The sequence below is a fragment of the Hordeum vulgare genome, chromosome 5H (assembly GCF_904849725.1).
Source record: "Hordeum vulgare subsp. vulgare chromosome 5H, MorexV3_pseudomolecules_assembly, whole genome shotgun sequence".
NCBI classification, from domain to species: domain Eukaryota; kingdom Viridiplantae; phylum Streptophyta; class Magnoliopsida; order Poales; family Poaceae; genus Hordeum; species Hordeum vulgare.
This window is the reverse complement of record NC_058522.1, coordinates 492987381-493010163: the sequence shown is the minus strand read 5'-3', so window position 1 is coordinate 493010163 and position 22783 is coordinate 492987381. Positions and strand designations below refer to the sequence as shown.

The window sequence follows — 22783 nt, the reverse complement described above, 5'->3', positions numbered from 1 at the left end:
GCCTGGGCGTTTCAAAAGGGTTTGAGGGGTCCGGCTAGAGATGCTCTAAAGCAATGATATTTGAATATGATGAGTAAAACACAAATACTTATGCATCCAAATAGGCAAATAGCTGGGGTTTGCATCTGCCCATACTATAAACACAAATACGAGCAATCAAACAGATAGTCCTAAAATGACAACTGCATGTAGATGTTGGTTTGTTGTCCGTTTTTACTGAACCAGAGTGGTAAGACTTGCAGAAATACAGCCCTTATCTCTCCATCTTTCGGCTCAAACTCGTGTAAAAGTTCGTGCTGTAGTTTTTTTTTGTGGTTCACCGCTCCCTCGGGCTCCTACAACTTTGTCACTCCCGGCGCCCCACTCCTCCCCAAGGGCTAGCGCGCGAGGGTGAGAAACCGAGAAAGCAACGGGCCGCCACCTCAACAACAACGCACCACCCACCACCCAACCCACGCAACACGAGGAGCAAGCAGCAGCAGCAGCAGCAGCAGCACGAGGAGGAGCCTTCGCAGTTCGCACGGTGGACCGCCGCTGCTGCTGGCCCTGGCGTCGCGTGCTGTCAGCCCTCTGCTCTGCTACGGGCGGTTACTACTACTAGCCAGCCCCTACTACTCCCCAGGCCCCACCACACTCCCCCTCCCCGCCCAACAAGAGAAGAGAAGAGAAGAGAGAGAAGCCACCGGGCCGGTCTCCGTTCCACTCTCTCTCCCCTCCCTTTCCTTTCCTCCCCCGTCCTCCTTCCCTACCTTTCCCCCGCGCGCGGCCCAACGCAGCGCGCCGCTCCACAACCGGCCAAAGAGAGGGAGGGATCCTCCCGCCCGACGAGGCGCGGCCGGACGCGTCCCCTCACTCACTGGACCGGACCTGCGGCCGCGCGCTGCAGGATCGCCCATAGGTTTGGACCCTTGCGGCAGCGGCGGAAGCGGAAGCAGCGCAGCGCGGAGCACGCTACCGCTGCCTGCCACGCACGAGCGTGCGGAAGCTGCTGCAGTGCTCCCGGGGGCCGCCTCCCCGATTGATTCCTTCACACACCCGCGCGGCCGGAGCGAGGCAAGGGGGAGCGCTCGAGCGGCGGAGGGGCAGGGACTGGTTCCCGCCGGCGCCCACGGATTTCCGCCAGAGGTTGGTTCGACTTCGATTCCCCACCGCCGCCTGCATCTATTCCTGTTTATTTCTATTTGTTGCTGTATCTGGCTAGCTTGTTCGACCGCCCCCTTTTGGTTTCTCAATTCGTCCGAGAGGGCTCGGAGCCGATGCACGGATGCTCCGGCTCGCCGCTTCCTCCCCCTCCTCCTCGGATGAGGAGGAGCGCCGCGCAGGCAGCACAATGAGCTTGCTGTTCGAGGTGCCTGGCTGGGCGTCCCCAGCTCTGCGCCCGATTGACATTCGTTTAAGGTTTCGGCGGAATTGATTAGCGGTACTTCGCGCACGAGATTCGGTTGGCTCGTCGGTTGGCGGTGCTCATCTGTTTCTTCTGCTCGCTGCCCACATTTTTTTTCCCTCGCCGAGGAAAAATCCGCTGGGTTGGGGGAGCGAGGACAAGGACCACCGCCCACATTGACGCCATGATGAGGCTTTCTGGTGCTATCTGCTTGTTCCGTGGCGTTTGTTGAGCTTGTCTCCCGCCTCCGCCTCCGCCCTCGGGCCGGGTCCCCTGCTTGCTTTGCTTTGGACCGAATCCACTTCCTCGCAAGCAAGCAGGCAAGCAATGGCACGGCAGCTTTCCCCTTCCCCGCACCGCATACATAATTGGCTTCCTGGCAGCGGCGGTTCCTGCATACATAATCGTTCATGTGATTATTATTACGCGCTGTTTCGCCATGTTACCGCTACTGTTGGATAGGCGTTCCCATGGTTTTCTCCCCCCACTTAGCTGTCGTTGTTATCACTGAAATTATTGGGTTACAGCCACCAATGATTCCGTGGAGCCGTCCCTTTTTAATAATAACCATTGATTATTTGACAGCGATGACGCCCAGTGTGATTCTTCACTTTGCATTGTGAATTCGTATCTGTTGATTGAGCTCTGAACGATGGTAGTACAGCAGAGAACATGCGGTGAATGTGAGGTTCCTGCTTTAAGTTCCTTGTGAGCCAGGTTTCTCTGTAAATAACACATTCACGAAAAGTTGCAGCCATTATTGTCATCAGGTTCATCGCTTTCACTTTTGAACAGGGGTAGCCGGCCAGGTTGGCATGCAGTGAATTTGATAACTAACTTAGGTTGGTTCTGGTTCTTCATACACTCATGTGATTATCTAACTGTCGAGTCTCTTTGAACATCGCAGAGTAATGCGCTTAAGGAGCTGCGTCAATGGCGTCATTGGTGCCCGGTGTCCTCGTCAAGCTCCTTCAGCATATGAACACGGATGTCAAAGTCGCAGGAGAGCATCGGTCGTCCCTTCTTCAGGTTGTCAGCATCGTGCCAGCACTTTCAGGGAGTGATCTCTTCACCAACCAAGGTTTCTACCTCAAGGTGTCCGATTCTTCCCATGCCACGTATGTGACCCTTCCCGAGGAACAGCATGATCTCATCTTGAGCGACAAGATTCAGTTGGGGCAGTTCATCCATGTCGACCGCCTTGAGGCGGCCACTCCGGTACCCATCCTTTGGGGAGTTCGGCCAGTTCCTGGCCGTCATCCTTGCGTCGGCAACCCTGAGGACCTTGTGTTAACTAGCTCTTCGAAAGTTGTTGGCAGCAAGAAAGCACAACCGGCCAATGGATCGAAAACAACCAATGGATTGAAAGATGCTGGTGCCTTGTCGCTAGAAAAGGAAAAGAGCAAGTTAGAGAAAATAAATGCTCCCCACAAAACCATTGGGACAGAAAATAAGAAACCGGTGCTGACGAAATCAAAATCCTCACTGTCAAAACAGGCTTTGAATGGGGTTACCGAGAAGAAGGAAACAGTGAAACCAAAGGCAAGACCTGCTCGTGTTAGATCAACACCTTCATCTCCAACCAGTGTGTATTCTCTACCTGGAACATTTGACAGATTTTCTAGTGATCTAAGACAGAGACATGGGGTAAAAGGACCAGAGAAAGCATCATCTTCTAGGCTCTCCTTGTTAGAAAGGGCAGCTTCAGTTCTGAAGGTCACTACTGCAGGGAGAAGGTCCTCTGCGGTTAACTCAATCAGTAGCTCTGTGTTGGGTATTGGTTCAGGACCAAAGGCATTGCGAAGAAGCTGGGAAGGAGCTGTAGATACAAAAGGGAAAAATAGTTCAGACTCAAAGACGACCAAAGCTGACAGGAAACCCGAGAACAGGGGCCCAACGGTATGTCCTATTTTTACTATCCTACTGATAGATGCATTTGATGTTTTAATTTTCTGTCATCACCATCATCTCTTTAGGATAGTATCGCCTTTGAGTTTCTTGGAGAACATGGTGATATGCTATAATCTTATTCATGATATTTATGTAAAGCAACACACTGTGATGGCACTGTTTCTTTCTATAAACTGATTTTGCTGCAAAGTAACTTAGCTAATCCTGTGGTTCTTATATGCAGACTCCTAGAAGAAAGCTACCAGTGGACGAGAAGGTTTCACATAAAGATGACAGTAAGACTCATAACCCTGCTAGAAAGAGCACATCAAGCGCTCCTGCTCCTTCAGTCGATGCTGACAAAGCACCGAAGAAGCATCCTCCTACTCTAAAGAGGACATCTGGGGGTTTAAGCAACCCAAATGTTACAAATTTGGTTAAGATTCCACCAAACAGCAAAAAACTGACAGACGTCAGCAATTCATGGACATCACTTCCACCGTCACTTGCCAAATTAGGAAAGGTATGACTAAGTTCATTGACCTGATCAATATGGTTTTATTTTACACTAGAAATCTAGCTACATGATTTTATCGGACGTTAATATGGTGGAATCCATATGCCACACCAATGTATATGAATATTGACAAATTTTGCCCATTATCTGTGAGAAATATTGTTGTAAATAGTACCTTCACTCTGTAGGAAATTTTTGTGCCTGATGGTATGTTTTGTGGCATAATTCTGTGACAGGAGCTTCTGAAGTACAGAGAATCGGCACAGGTGGCTGCTGTTGAAGCCATGCAGGAAGCTTCTGCTGCAGAAAGCTTGCTGAGATGTTTGAGGTACCTTTTTCCAGACACTAGTCTTGTGATGTGATCATCACAAAAGCTATATTATGTTGTCGTTCGTTGCTAAATGACTTCCATGGACATTTTCTTATTTATTTATCAGTCAACTATAATCTGTGGTTTGTACCTCATTTTGGACAGAACAGGCCTAGTTTTCAGAAAATAGTGTGTGCATGTTCAATAGTTTGATGGAATCACATGCTTTGCCCATTAAGATAGTAGTAGAAGAGAATCTTTTGGTCTGATTGGGCCATACCATAACCTGGCATGTTTTGCTAGCTTTATCCAAGCATGCACAGATACGGTAGCAAATATGATTCTATCAGTATAGACTGCAGCTTGTTAATTCAAAATTAGCAAATTCTGGGGATGGATTCATCTTCACCTGCTAGTATATCACTGTAGTGTTAGCGTAGTAGCTCCACATTCCAATGTCTTGAAAACCCTAGTACCATGTTGAGAATTCAACTCAACTATTCATCAAAGACCTGTCCTGCCCGATGAGCTTTATGAGACCCCCAGAGCTCCACATGGTCTGTGGCCGTGGACAGCCTTGACTGCATGTTCCTGTGCTGATCTTGTACATAACATGCTAGATACAGGAGACGGTGAGCACACCAGGACAGACTGGTATCCGCAATGTTTTTTAGCAAAGCCTGCTGCCGTTCATGTGACATGCTTCCTTTGCGCTTGCACCTCACAAGGGTGGAGATCATTAATTCCCCGTTGGTATCATGCTCCAAATGTCCCGGGTCTAGCTGTCCTGCCTGTTGCAATAATGCTATCAACCCAGCTCGTTTCTGCCCTTTCAGACCCCACCCACCGTGGTCCGACCCTGCCATCTTTGTTTAGAGATCTGAGTGCTGGTGGAACCTAGCTACATAATTTTAACAAACAAGATTAACTTCCAGAACTGTAGAGCCCTCATAAACTGAAAGCTGAAACACAGCTGGAATTCACCAACTTATTGGCGTGCAAAATTTGCCCAATTTTGTGGTCCTAGAAAGTACAAAACTCTACAGAGCGAATGGATCGACTCAAATGGAGGTATTAGCATCCAGGCACAGGGCACGCCCCAAATAACGAGACGAGCAGCCATTTCTCTATGTTCATGCTGTGTCGCGTAGGGTATTAACCCAGAGTGTTTTTTGGTTTGCATATGGACGACCATTTTTCTGAACTCTGTCTGTTGATGCTGTGTGTGGATGGCCTGCTGTTTACCTATTATTGCACTGTACTTGCACCTGCGTACTGTTTCCTTCTACCATCATCAACTGGGCAGCTCCACTGCTCTCTGCTGTCAATCTCATCATTGCTAATGTACAGCATTTCCAACACCACTGCTGGAAAATGTCAGCATTGCACTCAAATGCTGGAAAATGTTACCGTCTTGTGTGACACAACTGTGTTAGCAAAGTAAAATCTAAAATGTACTTGTTTTCTAAACCTAGCACGACAAATGTCAGCACTGTATCAACTATCAAGTCCTGATTTTTTTTTACTGATAGTGCTTTACTACACAGTTACCGTAGGAGCTGTACATTAATACAGTGCTATGTTTGTTGTGGTTTTGCTTGCATTTTAGTTACACGTCATGATTTGTGTACTGTGGCGAGATTGATTCTTACTTGGCTTGCTTGTTTTTGTGGGAGCAGCTCGTACGCCGAGGTGAGCTCAACGGCAGAGGAGCAAAACCCGCAGCCGACTGTTGAGCAGTTCCTCGCCCTCCACAGCTCGCTTACCCGTGCCACGGTGATCACTGACACCCTCACCAAGTCCGCAGCCCCGCCGGAATGCTCAGCGGCCAGCGATGCGGGGACGGTGGTCTCTGCCACGGACGACGAGGCCGCTGCTGCAGTCGCAGCGGAGCGGCAGCGCCGAGCAAAGTCCTGGGTTAACGCCGCGCTCGCCACGGACCTCTCTGGCTTCGGGCTCTACAACCTCAAGCCGGTCCCGGCCACGGTGTCATCGCCGCTGGCGGTGCTCGTCGTTGATGAGTCGGTGAAGCCGGTTGCGGCGTCCCCCAATGCGGTGAAGACGTTGTCTCCGGCGGCGAAGTCGCGGATGTCCCCTGCAAAGGGGAAGCCGAGGACGGGCCCAGGCGCTACGGCAGCCGTGGCGACGCCCGCCCCGCCGGAGTGGGAGAGGGGAGTAGGCGCGGAGGAGAGGGGCCAGCTGGCTCGCCGGCTCGGGGAGGAGTCCAGGGGATGGTTCCTCGGGTTCGTGGAGCGGTTCCTGGACGCCGACGTCGCTGCAGCGGCGCCGTGGGACCGCGAGCGCGCGGCCAGGATGCTCCCGCAGCTGAAGCGCGTCAACGACTGGCTCGGCGAGATCGGAACGCGCGGCGAGGCGCCTCCGCCGCCGCCGGAGTCGCAGGACGGGGACGAGGAGGCTGCGGCCACCACCGCCGCCGCGGTTGCCTCGGCCAACGGCTGCGGCGTGCCGGAGGAGACGATCGAGCGGCTGAGGAAGAAGATCTACGAGTTCCTCCTCACGAACGTCGACTCAGCAGCCGCGGTGCTCGGCGGCGCGGCAGTCCCGCCGGCCCCGGCGCCGGCGAGCGGGAAGAAGTCGTGACCCGTGGGTGGTCAACGCATCGAGGACGTTGATGATTGTGAGGCCCAATTGGGCCTCGTCGCAGCTTTGGATTTGTTTGGGCCAAGGAGAATGGTCTTGGTTTGCTAATGTAGCTTGTAGGGCTTTTGTTGGGCTTTGGGTCCTTTAACCCTCTTCTCCTCTTCCTCTCTTTCCGTTCAAGGAAAAAAGAGGCGATTTGACGAATTGACTTGTATTTATGACTGATGTTTTTTCTTCTCTTGGATTTGTATTTATTGCTGATGTTGATTGGATAACTTTGAATCTAATTTGTGAGCGGTGTCTCGATTGGACGACCTCTTCGATTTTCCGCGGCCGGAAAGTGGTTTGCACTTAAGAGCATCTCTAGAAGATACGGTAAACCGTTGTCCTGCAAATTTTGGTCACTGGAATTTACTCGATTTTCAAACTAGTTTGCGCCATTTAAACATCACTGGAGTTCCGCAAACATAGTTCACACAAGCAAAATAAAGATAGTTCTGCACATACCACGCCAGCACCAGAGCTTCACAAACATAGTTTAAATTTAAACTTGAACTAATCATCAGAGTTCTACTCGTCTTCATCCTCGCTAGCACTGGAGCCGGAGTTACCATCACCGAGGTCGCTGTTGCCGTGGAGATGGAGCTCCATGAGGGTGCTCGAGAGGACATGTGCAAGATGGTACTCCTCGAACAGCCTCGGGATCAACGTCGCTGCAACTTCATCTTCGACAGCGGCGGCCTCCTCCTTGTCCTTGAGCCATGCCTTATCCACCACTTGAGACGCGGGTGAGAAGATGCGGTTAAGGCGTTGAAAGTTTGCCCGCACCCGTTTAGAAGTTAATCATGTTGTTTCTTTAGGATTAGGAAAGAAAGCCAAATCGAGTCCTAGTAGTATTAGGATTCCTAGTCCTAGTCTATTTTGATAGTCCTTTGTGGACGTGTATAAAAGACACCCTAAGGGTGTTGGCAATACAAAGCAAAGGCTCGACACGGGCCTTTAGCCATCAAATCCATCGATCATTTTTATTTATGTCGCTAGTTACGCAACTTTCATCAAGTAGCCGGTCGAAGCAAGAATCGCGTAGGCACGCCTGTACAGCTGCATACGCACGTTCAAAAGCCAACAATTGGTATCTAGAGCCTCGACGATCTACAATCTACGATGACGGACAGCGACGTTGAGTCGGTCAAGTCCGGCAAGGGCGGTGCCAAGGCGAACAAGAACGGCGACAAGGTGAACAAGGGCGTCAAGTCAGCAACCAGTGGTGGAGGAACGAGCGGCGCCAACGTCCAAGCGCATCGCAACATCCCCATCCAGTACCCGATGCTCACCGACGCCAACTACGGCGTGTGGGCGGTGAAGATGAAAATTATTCTCCGAACCCTTCGAGTGTGGCAGGCAATCACGGACGACGACGTCGATGACGAGTCCGACGAAGGTGCCATGGCCGCCATAGCCCAGTCCGTGTCGGATTCCGTGCTAATGACATTGGCGGAGTTCGAGACGACAAGAGAGGCGTGGAACACACTCAAGGAGATGAGGATCGGAGAAGATCGCGTCACCAAGGCTCGGGCACAAGTGCTGAAGCACCAATTTCACAAGTTGCAGATGGAGGAAACTGAATCGGTGAACGACTATGCCATGCGTCTTACTACTTTGGTGGGAGAGATCCGCGCGCTTGGTGCAAAGCTCGATGAGACCGAGATTGTGGAGAAATTTTTCAGTTCGGTGACTGATAAATTCACGTACATCATCGGCACGCTCGAGCAGCTTTACGACATTGACGACATGACCATAACGGAGGCAATCGGACGCTTGCGGACATGGGAAGAGAATGCTCGTGGCTGTCGGAAAGGCAAAGGAGGAGCTAGCGACCAACTCATGTACTCGCGTGCAGATTGGGAGGCCCCAAGTAGCAAAGGAAGGCGTGATGGTGGCGGAGGCTCAAGCAACGTGAAGCGCGACGGACAAACCGGAAAAGGCAAAGGAAAAGGCAAGCCACAAGGTCGTGGTAAGGCGGACCAATCTAAAGGGCGGAAGCCACGGAACTTGGATTTATCCGAGGTTAAGTGCTATAACTGCAACGAGATGGGTCACTTTGCAAAGGATTGTCCAAAGCCTAACAAGCGGGAGATCAAGGAAAATTTGGCAAAGCAGGAAGACGAAGGTCCAGGTCTTCTGATGGCCGAAGTTTGTGATCTCGCTGAAACGGTGGTTGTGAAACCAACCCGGAAGGTGCTACTTCATGAGAAGAATGTGACACCTAAGTTATCCGGGGATCACAATGTGTCGTGGTATCTCGACACGGGTGCCAGTAACCACATGACGGGATGCAAGGAGAAATTTCTCGAGCTGGAATATGATGTTCAAGGCTCGGTCAAGTTCGGTGATGGTTCAGCTGTGGAGATTTGCGGGCAAGGATCTGTCCTCTTCGAGGGTCTCACAGGCGAACATCGCATACTCACCAGAGTGTACTACATCCCACGGCTTCGCAACAACATTATCTCTATTGGGAAGCTTGACGAGAATGGATGCAAGGTGAATATCGAGAACGGAGTGATGACGATCTTCGACAACCTCCGAAACGTGCTAGCTCGTGTTAATCACACACAGAATAGGCTCTATATCCTCAACCTTGATCAATCTCAACCGGAGTGTTGGCTCGCCAAGAGTGATGATGGTTCGTGGTTATGGCATGCTAGATTTGGACACGTTAACTTCTACGCCTTGAAGAAGATGTCAAAGATGGAGATGGTATCCGGGATGCCATTTATCGACCATGTTGATCGAGTATGTGACGGGTGCTTGGTTGGAAAACAGCATCGCAGACCGTTCCCTGCTCAGTCTACCTATCATGCAAGTGATGCACTCGAGCTGCTCCATGGTGATCTATGTGGCCCTATCACCCCAACAACTCACGCGGGAAAGAAGTATTTCTTCCTCGTGGTAGACGACTACTCGAGATATATGTGGAACGTTCTCCTACGATCTAAAGATGAGGTGTTTGAAGCGTTCAAGAAGCCGAAGGCTGCAACGGAGATGGAACACAAGTTGAAGGTTCGCGCTCTACGGACAGATTGCGGCGGAGAATTTACGTCGAACGAATTCAACGATTACTGCGAGAAGATTGGCATAAAAAGGTTCCTCACGGCACCTTACACGCTGCAGCAGAACGGGGTCGTTGAAAGGCGCAATCTAACCGTCGTTGACATGGCAAGGAGTTTACTCAAGAGCAAGAACCTGTCGGGGACTTTTTGGGGAGAAGCTGTCTCGACGGCGGTCTATCTTCTCAGCCGGGCTCCAACGAAGGCGGTGATCGGCAAGACTCCGTATGAAGCAATTTACGGACGTAAGCCGAATGTGTCTCATCTACGGACGTTCGGGTGCATGGCACATGTGAAGACGGCGGAGCCGCACCTCTCAAAGCTTGCCGATCGTAGCACCAAGATGGTGTTCATCGGATACGAGAGAAGTTCCGGCACCAAGGCATACCGCTTCTATGATCCACAAACCAAGCGTCTACGGATTTCACGCGACGTCGTGTTTGAAGAAAACAAAGCGTGGAATTGGAGTGCAGCAGCCGACGGTGCTCCAAACGGTAATATATTCACGGTTGAATTTTCAACTGATGATGATGCAGGGGAGGATATCCAGGTGGTTGGCAAGACGCCCAACCAAGGTGACCACAATGATAGTGATCATCATGGTGCCGACACCGACGACGACGCGCATAGGTCGCAAGGAGATAGCGACAACGCCGCGCACGACACAGGCGGAGATCTCGACGACAACATCGACAACGAGGCGCATAGTGACGACGACAATCAAGATGATGGTCACGGTCACGACGACTACGCCGATGACACGGATGTCGATGAGACACCAGGGTCTCAGCCGTCTTCCTCCAGTGCATCAACACCGACACAATTTGTGTCGCCTCCTTCGCAAGCCACAACGGACTCCTCAGAGCCTCTTCACTACAAGACCCTCAAGAAAGTCTACAAGTACACAAAGCCAGTTACGTTCGAGTACTCTGGACTATGTCTGTTCGGAGTTGAGATGCCGGCGAACTTCGTAGAGGCGAGCAAAAGTCCTAGCTGGACGCACGCCATGGATGAGGAGATGAAGGCAATTGAGAGCAATAGCATGTAACATCCCAATTTTCTTAAATTCGGATGTTAATAAATCATTCATATGCATCTCATATTTTTCTATGCATTAGTTGCTCTTCTAAATTTTTTATTCATTTTGCAACTTCGGGCAATTTATTTGAGTGGAGATAATATGACTTCTCCCGTGTGAAATAAAAAGTTCATGATGTTAAAATGTTATTTGAAGTTGTCCAATTTGGTTTTGCAAATTTTATAATCTCTGAAATTATTATTTTTTAGTTGAGTTTTTCAATGCTTGTTGTGTGGCCTATTGCATAAAATCTATTTTCAAAATATTGCATTAGGTGGAACTAGGGTTCCTATAGATATATTATATGTATATATGTATATATATATTTAATATATTTTAGTATATACATATGTATTAGTATATATATATTCTGTTTTTCTAAATATTTTACTATACGTTTTCTGGTATTTTATTTCACTAGAAAATATAAATATATATATATATTATTATTATTATTTTGTTTTGTGGTTGTTTTGCTTTTTGATAAAAAGAAAACAAAACCACCAGGGCCAGCCCACCAGCACCGAGCTGGCACGCCAGCTCCCCAGCCACGCATAGCCCAGGGCCGAACCTAGCCAGCCCGTTGACCGAGTCAACTGGCAAGGGCCAAGCCAAGGCACCAGCACGAACCAGCTCCAGGGAACCGAACCAGCCAGCTCCTTTGACCGATCGGCCAGCTCCTGTTGCCGCGAGCGGCCAGGACTGCCAGCGACCAAGCGCCCTGTGCCTCGCGTCCAGCGCCCCGCGCCCCGTGATCCATCACCGAGCCGGACTCCTATCGGCCATCGCCCGAGCGCGCGTTATTTCTCTTGCCCGAGCCAGCATCGTTCAAGGAGTTTTTTTCCCATCGCTAGGGTAATATCTCCACGAGACCGAGAACCCCATCTCGCTGAGGAACTCACCGCACCGACGCCGGAGCCGCCATCGCCGGAGCACCCTGCAGCAGCACGCCGCCCACGTCCGAGTTCGTCAGAGTTCGCGGAGCTGCCGTCACCGGAGTTCGTTCGACCGTCACCGGAGTACCATCGGAGGAGCCACACCGAGACGGTTCCGTTTTTCCCTGCTGTTCGTGGTGAGAACGCACGCACGAGCGGATTCATCAAACCCCGATGAACAGCTTCAGGACGAAATTTACTCTGTTTTTAATCTGTTTTTAGCTCTGTCAGATTCTCGGTATAATTTTGAAACGCGTTTATCTTTTTTACTTGTAACTCCGATTCAGGAAATTCTTTTTCCTGTGATCTCGTATTGATGAGTAGAACATGTTAGAACCAGTAGTTTTCAGTTTTACGAAAATTAACTTTTTTTTGTTAAAACGGATTATTTTAAACCTATCGGAGGCCATATTTTGCAAACCGATCATCCGGTTTAGTTGATTCTTTTTGCGTTGTCATCGTATCAGCATGTAGATGATTTTACACCTGCTGCCATGCTATTTATGCTTTGGTTTTAAACAAGTTGTTTTATTGTCGATGGTCTTATTTGGTGTTATGTGATTGTGGTGATTGATTGGTGTTATTGTTTGCAACGTGTAGATTGTGCGGAGTGCGACGCAAACTATTGTCAGGAGTGTGACCTTCTGAATCAGAATCAAGGCAAGTTACATGTTGATCATCCTTTACCTATTATTTTTCTATGCATGTAGTATTATACCACCCTATGAAAGTTATGCATGTATAGGAATATTATTATTGCTATGCTATTGAGCTATATCCCTCGTCACTGAAGATCGTGGTATTTGTAGTTTTGCTATGCTATGTAGACGGGGATTGGTTCCTGTGTTCATTGAGGTTATGTGAGGATTACTACAAAATAAATGTAAGTAGTAATTAAGGATTTAATTCACCTCTGGGCGGATATGGTATTGCTGGGTGGTTTCAAGAACATCATGGTTTTTACCCTCTGAATGTAAGTGGATGCCGCCCAGGTTCAAAAAGATCAGACAGACTTAGTGACTAGTAGCTTCCGTGCGCAACCACTAGCTATATGGGCTCTAGCTTAGTTGAGTAGGTTGTGGGAACCTTGCCTGGGCAAAGCTAGCAGATGTAGATATAAATAGGTGTACCGGCTTGCCGTTGGGTGGAGGTGACTGCTTCTGAAAGACTTCGTCTCAATCTTCGGGTTGGGTCTAGTGGGTACAGTGTGCAAACCTCTGCAGAGTGTATAAACTAATCATGATTAGCCGTGTCCCCGGTTATGGATAATTTTGAGCAGCTAGGCCATTACAGTTGTTGGATGATCTTGACAGATGACACACTTAATAAAACTTGGTGGGAAACTTAATGATGGTAATAGGTTGGAGTTGGAGATGCCAATTCAACCATATGTGAGTATTGTAGCAAACTAACTAAAACTTGACTATTAGGTAGCTATGAGGATAAAATCAGCTTTCTGCAAAATAACCATCAGCCTTTCTCTTGTTATACTATGCATATACATGTAGGTCTGTTATATTACTTTTCCTGCGTAACTTGCCAATACATTCAAAGTATTGACCTATATGGCTGCAACGTATCACGTTGCAGGATATTCAGACGAGGAGTAAGGTACCGTTAGGGTCGCGAGTCTTCACTCAACATCGCCAGTGGGCTATGATGGGACTCATCGTTGTTATTCTGCTACTTTTCCGCTGTTTATTAGAATAAAGCTAGCTAAGTGCTATGCATATTGTTATATTTTATAAATTCTGGATCATACGTTATTATAAATGATGCACTTGCTATTCTGGTTTTCATCTATACTGTGTGTGCTAGCGAGTCGATCCAGGGACTAGCACGGTAAAGCACACAGACTCAAATCCTTCGAGGTTTGGTCGTTACATGGCACGTGGACCTTGGTAACCCGTCCTCCAAACCAAAAGGCGATAGGTTTGAAGTGGGTTTACAAGTTAAAGAAGGACACACAAGGTGCCATTGTGAAGTACAAGGCAAGACTCGTTGCAAAGGGCTACGTACAACGTCAAGGAGTTGACTATGATGAGGTGTTTGCACCGGTTGCTCGAATCGAGACGGTGAGAGTGCTCCTAGCTTTGGCAGCACAAGAGGATTGGAAGGTTCATCATATGGATGTTAAATCCGCTTTCCTCAACGGCGATCTCACAGAAGAAGTGTACGTGGAACAACCCCTCGGCTACGAGAAGAAAGGCGAAGAAGGGAAAGTTTACAAGCTCAAGAAGGCACTTTATGGGTTGAAGCAAGCGCCAAGAGCTTGGAACTCAAAGTTAGACCGAAGTTTGGTCTTGTTCGGGTTCAAGAGACGTCCCCTCGAGCACGCGGTCTATACAAAGAACTCCAAAGGCTCAAACCTGCTAGTTGGAGTTTATGTTGACGATTTGATTATCACCGGAGATAGCGTACAAGAAATTGAACATTTCAAGGCGCAAATGAAGAACAAGTTCAGCATGAGTGATCTGGGGTTACTAAGCTATTACTTGGGCATCGAAGTGAAGCAAAGCTCCGGAGAGATTTCCCTATGTCAATCGGCTTATGCGGTCAAGTTATTGGAAAAGTGTGGCATGTCAGATTGCTACGAGACACAAGTTCCAATGGACCAACGTCACAAGTTGAGCAAGCGTAGCTCAAATCCGCCGGTGGACACCATAATGTATCGAAGCGTTGTGGGCAGCCTAAGATATTTGGTGCATACCCGACCTGACTTGGCTTATTCAGTCGGGATCGTGAGTCGTTTCATGGAGAATCCGACAACCGAGCACATGAGCGCAGTCAATCAAATCTTGCGCTATGTGAAATGCACCATTAATCTTGGTTGCACGTACACAAAGGGAAAGGAAGGATTGATCCTTCATGGATATTCAGATAGTGACATGGCAGGTGATGTTGATGACCGAAAGAGCACAACGGGCATGGTTGTCTACCTTGGCCCGAATCCGATTAGCTGGAATTCTCAAAAGCAAAAGGTGGTGGCACTGTCTTCATGCGAGGCAGAATACATAGCGGCAAGCACGGCGGCTTGTCAAGCAGTGTGGCTGAGAAGACTCCTAGCTATTCTTGCAAAGCGGGAGGTGCAGAAGGTGTCACTGAAGATCGATAACCAAGCTGCAATCTCGTTGTGCAAAAATCCGGTTCATCACGAAAGGAGCAAGCACATAGATACCAAGGTTCCACCATATCCGGGAGTGCATTGAAGAAGGGTTGATCGAGGTTCAACATGTGAACACGAAAGACCAACTTGCTGATATTTTCACCAAGTCCCTCGGTCGACAGAAGTTCATCGAGATGACGAGGAAAGTCGGAGTGCAAGAAGTGAAGTCAAGCAACAAGATTAAGGAGGTGAATGTAGAAGTTAATCATGTTGTTTCTTTAGGATTAGGAAAGGAAGCCAAACCGAGTCCTAGTAGTATTAGGATTCCTAGTCCTAGTCTATTTTCATAGTCCCTTGTGGACGTGTATAAAAGACACCCTAGGGGTGTTGATTGTAACACCAGAAAAACAAAAAGCAATACAAAGCAAAGGCTCGACACGGGCCTTTAGCCATCAAATCCATCGATCAGTTTTATTTGTGTCGCTAGTTACGCAACTTCCATCAAATAGCCGGTCGAAGCAAGAATCGCGTAGGCACGCCTGTACAGCTGCATACGCACGTTCAAAAGCCAACAACCCGTGCTCCGGTGTCGTCGGAGCGGAGGTCGCGCGTGCGCACCTTCTCGATCTACCACTCTTCATCAACTGGCGGAGGGAGGAGCTCCCGGCCTTCGTGCCGTTGACCCCGACTGCCACCCTCCGTGGCGGCAGCTTTAGATGGAAAACCATGCCAAAAAGCATAACTGGACTTTGCTCGATTCTCATCGGAGGAGAAGAATTACGACGGAGAAGGATGGAAAAAAAAGGCGGACGGATACAATAAAATGACCCGGAGCCGACATATATAGAGGAATGAAGGATGGTTTACAAGCCTTCCGTAAATATTCTACGGCCGAGCTATTTTTACCGGACCTGGTCGGGCCGTTTTTTAATCATCCCGTGAAAGTGCATGAGAAATACGCCCCGACAAGATTTTACAGGATCTACTAGAGATGGTCCAAATACCATCGATGCATTATGGTATGTTATCCTATTACACGCTGTGGAACTGAACAACCGGGTGCCCCGCGTCGCTTCCTGCAGCCTGAGGAAATGCTAATCGTGGTCGCCGCTAGTGCGTTCCTTCCTCTTCCCAAGGTATCGCCGTTGCCAAAGGGTTCAATGGCGAAGCCTGAGATTTTTTTAAAAGGAGGATGTACCCAGCCTTTCATCTAGACGATGCATGTAGTTATTTTATTAATTATTTATAAAGTCCTTACAAAGTAACATCGGTCGTCGCCATTTTGGTAACATCGGTCGCTACTCCTGTCCCCTTAATGAATGGGTACCGAATATCTGAGCCTAATACCAAACATACATCACATCAACACCTAACATCTAATGCCAGATGCCTCATCCAAGCCACAATACCTGGACTGCATTACACACCGGTCTGACGTATTTTCAGTGGGCACCACATGCGCACGCTGCAAGGGCCGTTACCTCCTTCATCCATCGATCCATCCTCAGATCAGATACTGATGCATCGACCTTGTCAGACTTCTCTGCCATAGATGTCACCACGACGCCAGACATCGCCGTCCTCCTGCACGAGGCCATCGCCACCCATCGTACGTCGAGTCTCCATTGCGCCACATCACCGATCCGCCGCCATCGATGTGTAGGATAAAGCACCGCTCCACCACCTACTGATGCCTAACCACCAAGCAGTCCACACGTTCGTCCAGCTGATGAATGTCTCTAAAGATGATGCCTCCACAGGAGTGACGACAAAGACGTCGCCATCATCGGATCTAGGAGGCCCCTCAACGCCTCCAATGAGGGCTACGATACCCACGGGCGCCGCTGTCAATGGAAATCTCCTCCAGATCTGAGGTTTCCCCCGGAAACAATGGAGGGAGGGACGGCCCCATCATCACCTCCAACGAGGAAAATGACACCCACGTGCGTCGTCGACGATGGTGACATCCTCACCCACTTCAGCAGCTAGGCCATCATCTCCTCCTCCACTTGATCCGCCGCCGGGAAGACGCCCGAGGCAATACCCACCGACTAGACCCCTTTGGACCGACAATGAAGACAACCAGAGGTAGAGGAGGTCACAACGTTGTGCGACTGGCGCCATGGCCACACACACATCGTCTCGAGGCGCCCGCATAAGATACACCGTCACAACCACGCCTCCAAGCCGCGACAGAGGGACACCCCGTCGCCGCCATCATCCCCCTGCACGGGCTTTGCCCAGCCGGGATCTGACAACGGAGGGAGAGGAGGCAGAGGGGAGTGGAGGCGGAGGGGAGAGGGATCTGGAGGGGAGGCGTATGCGAAGCCTCAGATTGCTCAAGGAAGGCGCCCATGAACGGGGTGCATCGTTCCAGTGGCTTTTGCAGTACGGGGACGCAACTTCCTTGTGGCATTTGCCGGACGGCCCCGGGATGGCAACCTCGTTTCATGGCGGTTGCGGCAGTCAGACGTATTAACATATGTTGTGGTGTCTGGGGTAGCCGTGATGGGCATGTGGAGCCTGTTGGCAGCATGTGGAACCGATCTATATTTCCATGGGTCTGCCATGGTAAACCCGACCCGGTCTTGTCCACGGGCTGTCCCTAGGCCTAAGACTTGAGCCCCAAGGCCGGGCCAGGCTTGGGCCTTTCATATTTGCGTTTTAAGGAAGAGGCCCGATCCGAGGCCCGACAAGATTTTGTACTGAGGGCCCATGCTAGGGCTTAAAATCTAGGCCTGGCGGTCGGGCCGGGCCCGTGCGTGGTTTCGTGCTGCGGGTTTTATTAAGCCCGACCAGATTCGACTTATGATCACGTATAATCATGGCTAACGTTGATGCTCGGATCGAACAAGAATGGCATCGGTGGATGACCTCACATGCTTGCAACGTGGCTCCATGGTGGTGTTTGGGGACGTGGTTGTGGTGCTCGTCGGCCTAGATTGAGAGGCACGGTGCTAACTTGGCAGTCATGCGCTCCCGATCTAGCGATGGATGTGCTTCGCACAGACAATATGGATATGCATTTCGTACTTCGGCTTCGGCCATGACGACCCCTTGGGCGATGGGACTGGGCAGGGCTCCCTCCAATGAGGTGGTAGTCGGTGGTGGTGTGCTCCGCCATCGATGTTGGTCCTTACGGCGACCACTCCGACCTGCGACGGCATCCTCACCATGGATTGTGGTGGCCACTGAAAGATCATCATAAAAGGGACCCAATGGTTGACTTTAGTGGGGAGATGCAAACTGTTGGGGATATTGCTTATTAAGTGACCCGCCCAATATGGGCCGGGTTACTTGTAAGGCGATTCATCCTTTGGGGCTAGTTGGGCCTCAGCTTGGGCGGTTCAAGGCCGCGGGATGGTTATGATTTATGGAAGGTCTTTGGGTTTTGCAAGACGGCGACTTAGAGACCGCGGTGGTCACGATTTGTAAGGAGGAAGGGACTCTTGTAAAACCCTAAAGCCTCGACCTATATATAAAGGCGAGTCTAAAGGGGGATAGATAGGTCAGAAATCATCGAGTGCTAGGTTAGGCGAGTTACGCCTCCCTTGTAATCGAATCAACATCAATACACACAAAGCAGGACGTAGGCTATTACCTCCTCCCGAGGGGCCGAACCTGGGTAATCCGCCGTGTTTCCTCCTGTTAACCCCTTTGAGTCGCCACCAAGGTGCGATGACTCCCATACTAAGTCCTTTCACGAGGACATCTGCCGTGACAAAACCACGACAGTTGGCGCCCACCGTGGGGCCTACGCACGGTGGAGTTGAGTTCTCAAAGGGAGCCCTACCGGGGTTTGGGAGTTATGCGACGGCGCTCATGACTCGGAGCCGACGCGACATAGCCTACATCGACAACCAACGATGGGGACCTGAAGCGAACTCTCTCGAATCAGGCTACAGGGTCCCCTTCGGCAAGATCAACGTCTTCATCGGCATGATCGGATCATCTGCTCCTGAGCCGGACATCTCCACCGACATCGTCGAGCCGGCCAGGTACGTCCGCCCAGTCATAACACGGAATCTGACCCGCCCGGTCTTTGTGGGGTTTACACAGGGGTTCGGAGGAGCCAGAGCACGTGGCGGCTCAGGAGGTTACCCCGGTCAACTCTGACGATGAATCATCCATGGGCGATTCAGACTCCATCCAGTCCCTCCACGGAGACGGCCTCAGAGGCGTCTCCTTGGCCATGGACCCGGAAATCCTCGATCGAACCCGCCGCTAGATCGCCATCTACATGGCCGGGGAGACTCAACCCGCACAGAACCCCATCGGAGGCGATGGGACCGGCGGGACATCCAGAAGTGCGTCCGCAGTCCTGGTGGATTTAGCGGCGGAAATCACGAGACTAATGTCAACTCCCCTCACGCCAGAGAACCAAGAAGAGATAAACGCAGAGTTAGCAAAGCTGAGGGAGGCCGTGGCAAAGGCCCATCAGGATGCTGAGACGGAGTCCGCCAGGATGGAGACTCGACAAGCCCAGCTCACGGCCAAAAGGATGCGATTGAACACCGACAACTAGCGGCTCGAAAGACAGCAGCGTGCGTCCGACGCCGTCCATCAGCGGAGACACCAGGGTCGACTGCCCCACGACCTCAACCCGACTCGCCTGTTCGACACTCCCCGAACACCCGGGATGGGAGCCGCCCCAGCAGGAGGACCGGGCCGCCCGCCTAACCCGCCGATTCAGCCGACTGAGGGTCAAATTCCTCGTTTCCGTACCCCTCGAGGCCACTTCTCCAACCCGGTGGATAACGTGCTTGTCGCAACTCGCCATCTGGAGTCTCTTCCGATCCACGGCAACACCCCAGCTGAGATTGAAGCAAGGAACGCCATCGAGATGTTGAAAACAGCGGTGGTTCAAAACGCGCAGTTCTCGCACAGCCCTGAGAGATTGCACTCCACCCCTCAGGCGAGCTACACCAGGAGTAGGCCGGAGGATCAGCCAGCCGTAAACAGTGCACCGCGACACTTCTCGCAGGACAACCCGCCCGAACGGAACCCGCCGGGCAGAGATCTCCCCAACGTTCAAGAGGCCCAGACTCCCCTCGCGGGGACCGGAGGGCGAGTTGGGGTGCCCTGCTTGTCCCTAGCCCTTCGGAATGAAAGAATGCCCAAGGATTTCAAAGGACCAAGAAAGGTGCCTAATTACACACCAGATCTCGAACCAACATCATGGATCGAGGGCTATGAGATCGCCATGGACATGCTCGACGTAAACGAGGCGGTTTGCGCCAGATACTTCACCATGATGCTCGAGGGATCGGCGCGCACTTGGTTTAAAAACTTACCCCCCAATTCTATCCAGTCCTGGGCCGAGCTAAAAGAGCGTTTCATCAAAAACTTCCGGGGAACCTTCAAACGGCCGATGACGATCGTCGACTTACAACACTGCGTACAACGCCCGGATGAGTCGGCGCACCATTGGTCGCGGCGAGTCGCGGAAATTATCCATTCATCGGATGGCATCACAGCAGCGCAAGCTGTGCTTATCCTCGAGCACAACTGCCACTATGAACCGCTGGTCCAGAAATTGGGGCGACTCAAACGGAAAGTTCAGGATATGGGCGAACTGATGGACACCCTTACTAGGTACGCCGAGGCCGATGATACCAAGGATCCCGGCGAGGATGGTAAGGGTAACTCGCCCAAGAAGGGTGACTCGACCAAAAACCACACCCGCCACCAAGGCCGCAACCGTCACAACCAGGGGACCAACGGCAAGCGTAGGTCACAAGAGGAGCCCTCGGATTTGGTTGCCAACACCAACGCCAACAACGGCAAAAAGAAGAATCGAGGCTTCAGTGGGAAAAGGCCGCGTAATTATGAAGATCTACTCAAAGGCCCTTGCCCGCACCACGCCACGGTCGACGGCCCGGCGGGCCACTCGTGGGAGAACTGTTTCGTGATGCGAGAATTTCGGGCCGAGGCAATCAAGAAGAGCCAAAGCGAAGATCCGAACCGTCGCCAGGACCAACTCGCCGCGCCCAACCAAAGGCACAACCCCTTCGGCGGCTTCCCCGAACAGGAGGCTCAGGGAGGCCCGCACCCGGGCGGCGGCCAGTACCCGGTGCACCACCAGCGGCGGTACAACCCGCCGGGAGTTTTCCAACAGCCGCCCCCACAGGGGGCTCCACAGGACCAGGACGACAACGGGGGCTTCCGCAGGAATCCCAAACAGCTAAGTAATGGTATCTCCATTGGTCCGAGCACACCATATCGTGGAGCAGAGAGGATCACCCGCCAAGAATAGATAACCCGGGCGACCTGGCATTAGTCGTGGCTCCCCAAGTGGGGGGTTACACCTTGTAAAAGGTATTAATGGATGGTGGAAGCAGCATTAATATCCTATACTTCGACACCTTTCGGAGGATGAATCTATCAGAAAGACTTGATGCCTTCAACCACGGTTTTCCATGGCATTGTCCCGGGCAAGTCGGCTTATCCCATAGGCCGGGTCAGGCTCCCAGTGGCATTTGGGACTGCGCAGAATTACAGGTCGGAATCCCTAATCTTCGAGGTGGTCAAACTGAAAAGCCCATACCACGCGCTGTTCGGGCGACCGGCTTACGCCCGTTTCATGGCCCGCCCGTGCTACGTCTACCTCAAACTAAAAATGCCGGGTCCCAAAGGACCCATCACGATCGATGGAGATAGAAGAATCGCAAAGGAGTGCGAGGAAGGGGACGCGGCTTATGCGGAGGTCGCCTGTGCGGCGGAAGAGTTCAAACACCATCGGGCCAATGTTGACCCGGCAGACATGTCACCACTCAAGAAGCCGACTACAGATTCTGAGTCGCCCCTCAAATTCAAGCCGACAAAGGATACTAAGACAATCGACTTCATTCCTGGCGATTCATCCAAGCAGTTCACCATTGGGACGGGTCTGGATCCCAAATAGGAAAGCGCGCTCATCGAATTCATCCGTGAGAATCGGGACATCTTCGCATGGAAACCCTCTGACATGCCGGGTGTACCGAGAGAATTCGCTGAGCACCATCTTAATATTGACCCAAAATGCAAACCTGTCCAACAATATCTTCGCAGGTTTAACGAGGAGCGACGGAAGGCGATTGGAGAGGAAGTCGCCCGTCTTTTAGCCGCCGGGTTAATCGTGGAAGTCTTTCATCCCAAATGGCTGGCTAACCCGGTGTTAGTACTCAAGAAGAATGGCACGTTCCGTATGTGTATTGACTATACGGACCTCAACAGAGCTTGTCCCAAGGATCCTTTCGCTCTTCCCCGCATCGACCAAATCATTGACTCGGTGGCGGGATGCGAACGATTGTGCTTTTTGGACGCCTATTCAGGTTATCATCAGATTAAAATGGCTGTGGAAGATCAGGAGAAGACGGCCTTCATAACCCCCTTCGGGGCCTTTTGCTATGTGTCCATGCCGTTCGGGCTCAAGAGCGCAGGGGCGACTTATCAACGCTGCATCCAGAATTGTCTTCATAACCAAATCGGCCGCAACGTCCATGCTTATGTTAACGACATTGTGATCAAGACCCGCCGGGAGGAGACACTTCTGGAAGACCTTAAGGAAACCTTTGATAATTTACGGGTATATCAGATGAAGCTAAATCCTACCAAGTGCGTTTTCGGCGTACCTGCGGGAAAACTACTGGGTTTCTTGGTGCCGGAGCGCGGCATCGAGGCTAACCCGGACAAAATTGAAGCGGTTACTTCCCTCGGCAAGCCGATGAATGTTAATCAAGTTCAGCGATTGGCGGGTCGCATTGCAGCCCTAAGTCGTTTCATGAGCCGCCTCGGAGAAAAGGCGATTCCTCTTTATCAATTGTTGAGGAAATCCGACCGATTCGTATGGACAGAGGAGGCAGACGAGGCGCTT

The 22783-nt window shown here is 51.0% G+C and overlaps 1 protein-coding gene across 2 annotated transcripts; it reads left to right on the top strand.

Moving 5' to 3' along the window:
- Nucleotides 1–516: 516 nt before the first annotated feature.
- On the top strand, nucleotides 517–7016 carry LOC123399947. 2 transcript variants are annotated; one of them, XM_045094339.1, is made up of 5 exons: nucleotides 517–1125; nucleotides 2292–3283; nucleotides 3519–3797; nucleotides 4028–4119; nucleotides 5781–7016. In XM_045094339.1, the coding sequence occupies exons 2-5, from the start codon at nucleotides 2318–2320 to the stop codon at nucleotides 6700–6702; spliced, it is 2259 nt and encodes a 752-aa protein (XP_044950274.1). In that variant the 5' UTR covers nucleotides 517–1125; nucleotides 2292–2317; the 3' UTR covers nucleotides 6703–7016. The 2 variants fall into 2 exon arrangements, with proteins under 2 accessions (XP_044950274.1, XP_044950275.1); XM_045094340.1 differs by lacking the exon at nucleotides 517–1125 and adding an exon at nucleotides 1945–2193.
- Nucleotides 7017–22783: the final 15767 nt, after the last annotated feature.

Excerpts from the sequence above, each read along its gene's own strand:
- LOC123399947 (XM_045094339.1), top strand. The coding sequence starts at position 2,318 with ATGGCGTCATTGGTGCCCGGTGTCCTCGTCAAGCTCCTTCAGCATATG. Across the intron at positions 3,284-3,518 it reads CCGAGAACAGGGGCCCAACG|ACTCCTAGAAGAAAGCTACC; the intron begins GTATGTCCTATT and ends TCTTATATGCAG. Across the intron at positions 4,120-5,780 it reads AGCTTGCTGAGATGTTTGAG|CTCGTACGCCGAGGTGAGCT; the intron begins GTACCTTTTTCC and ends TTGTGGGAGCAG.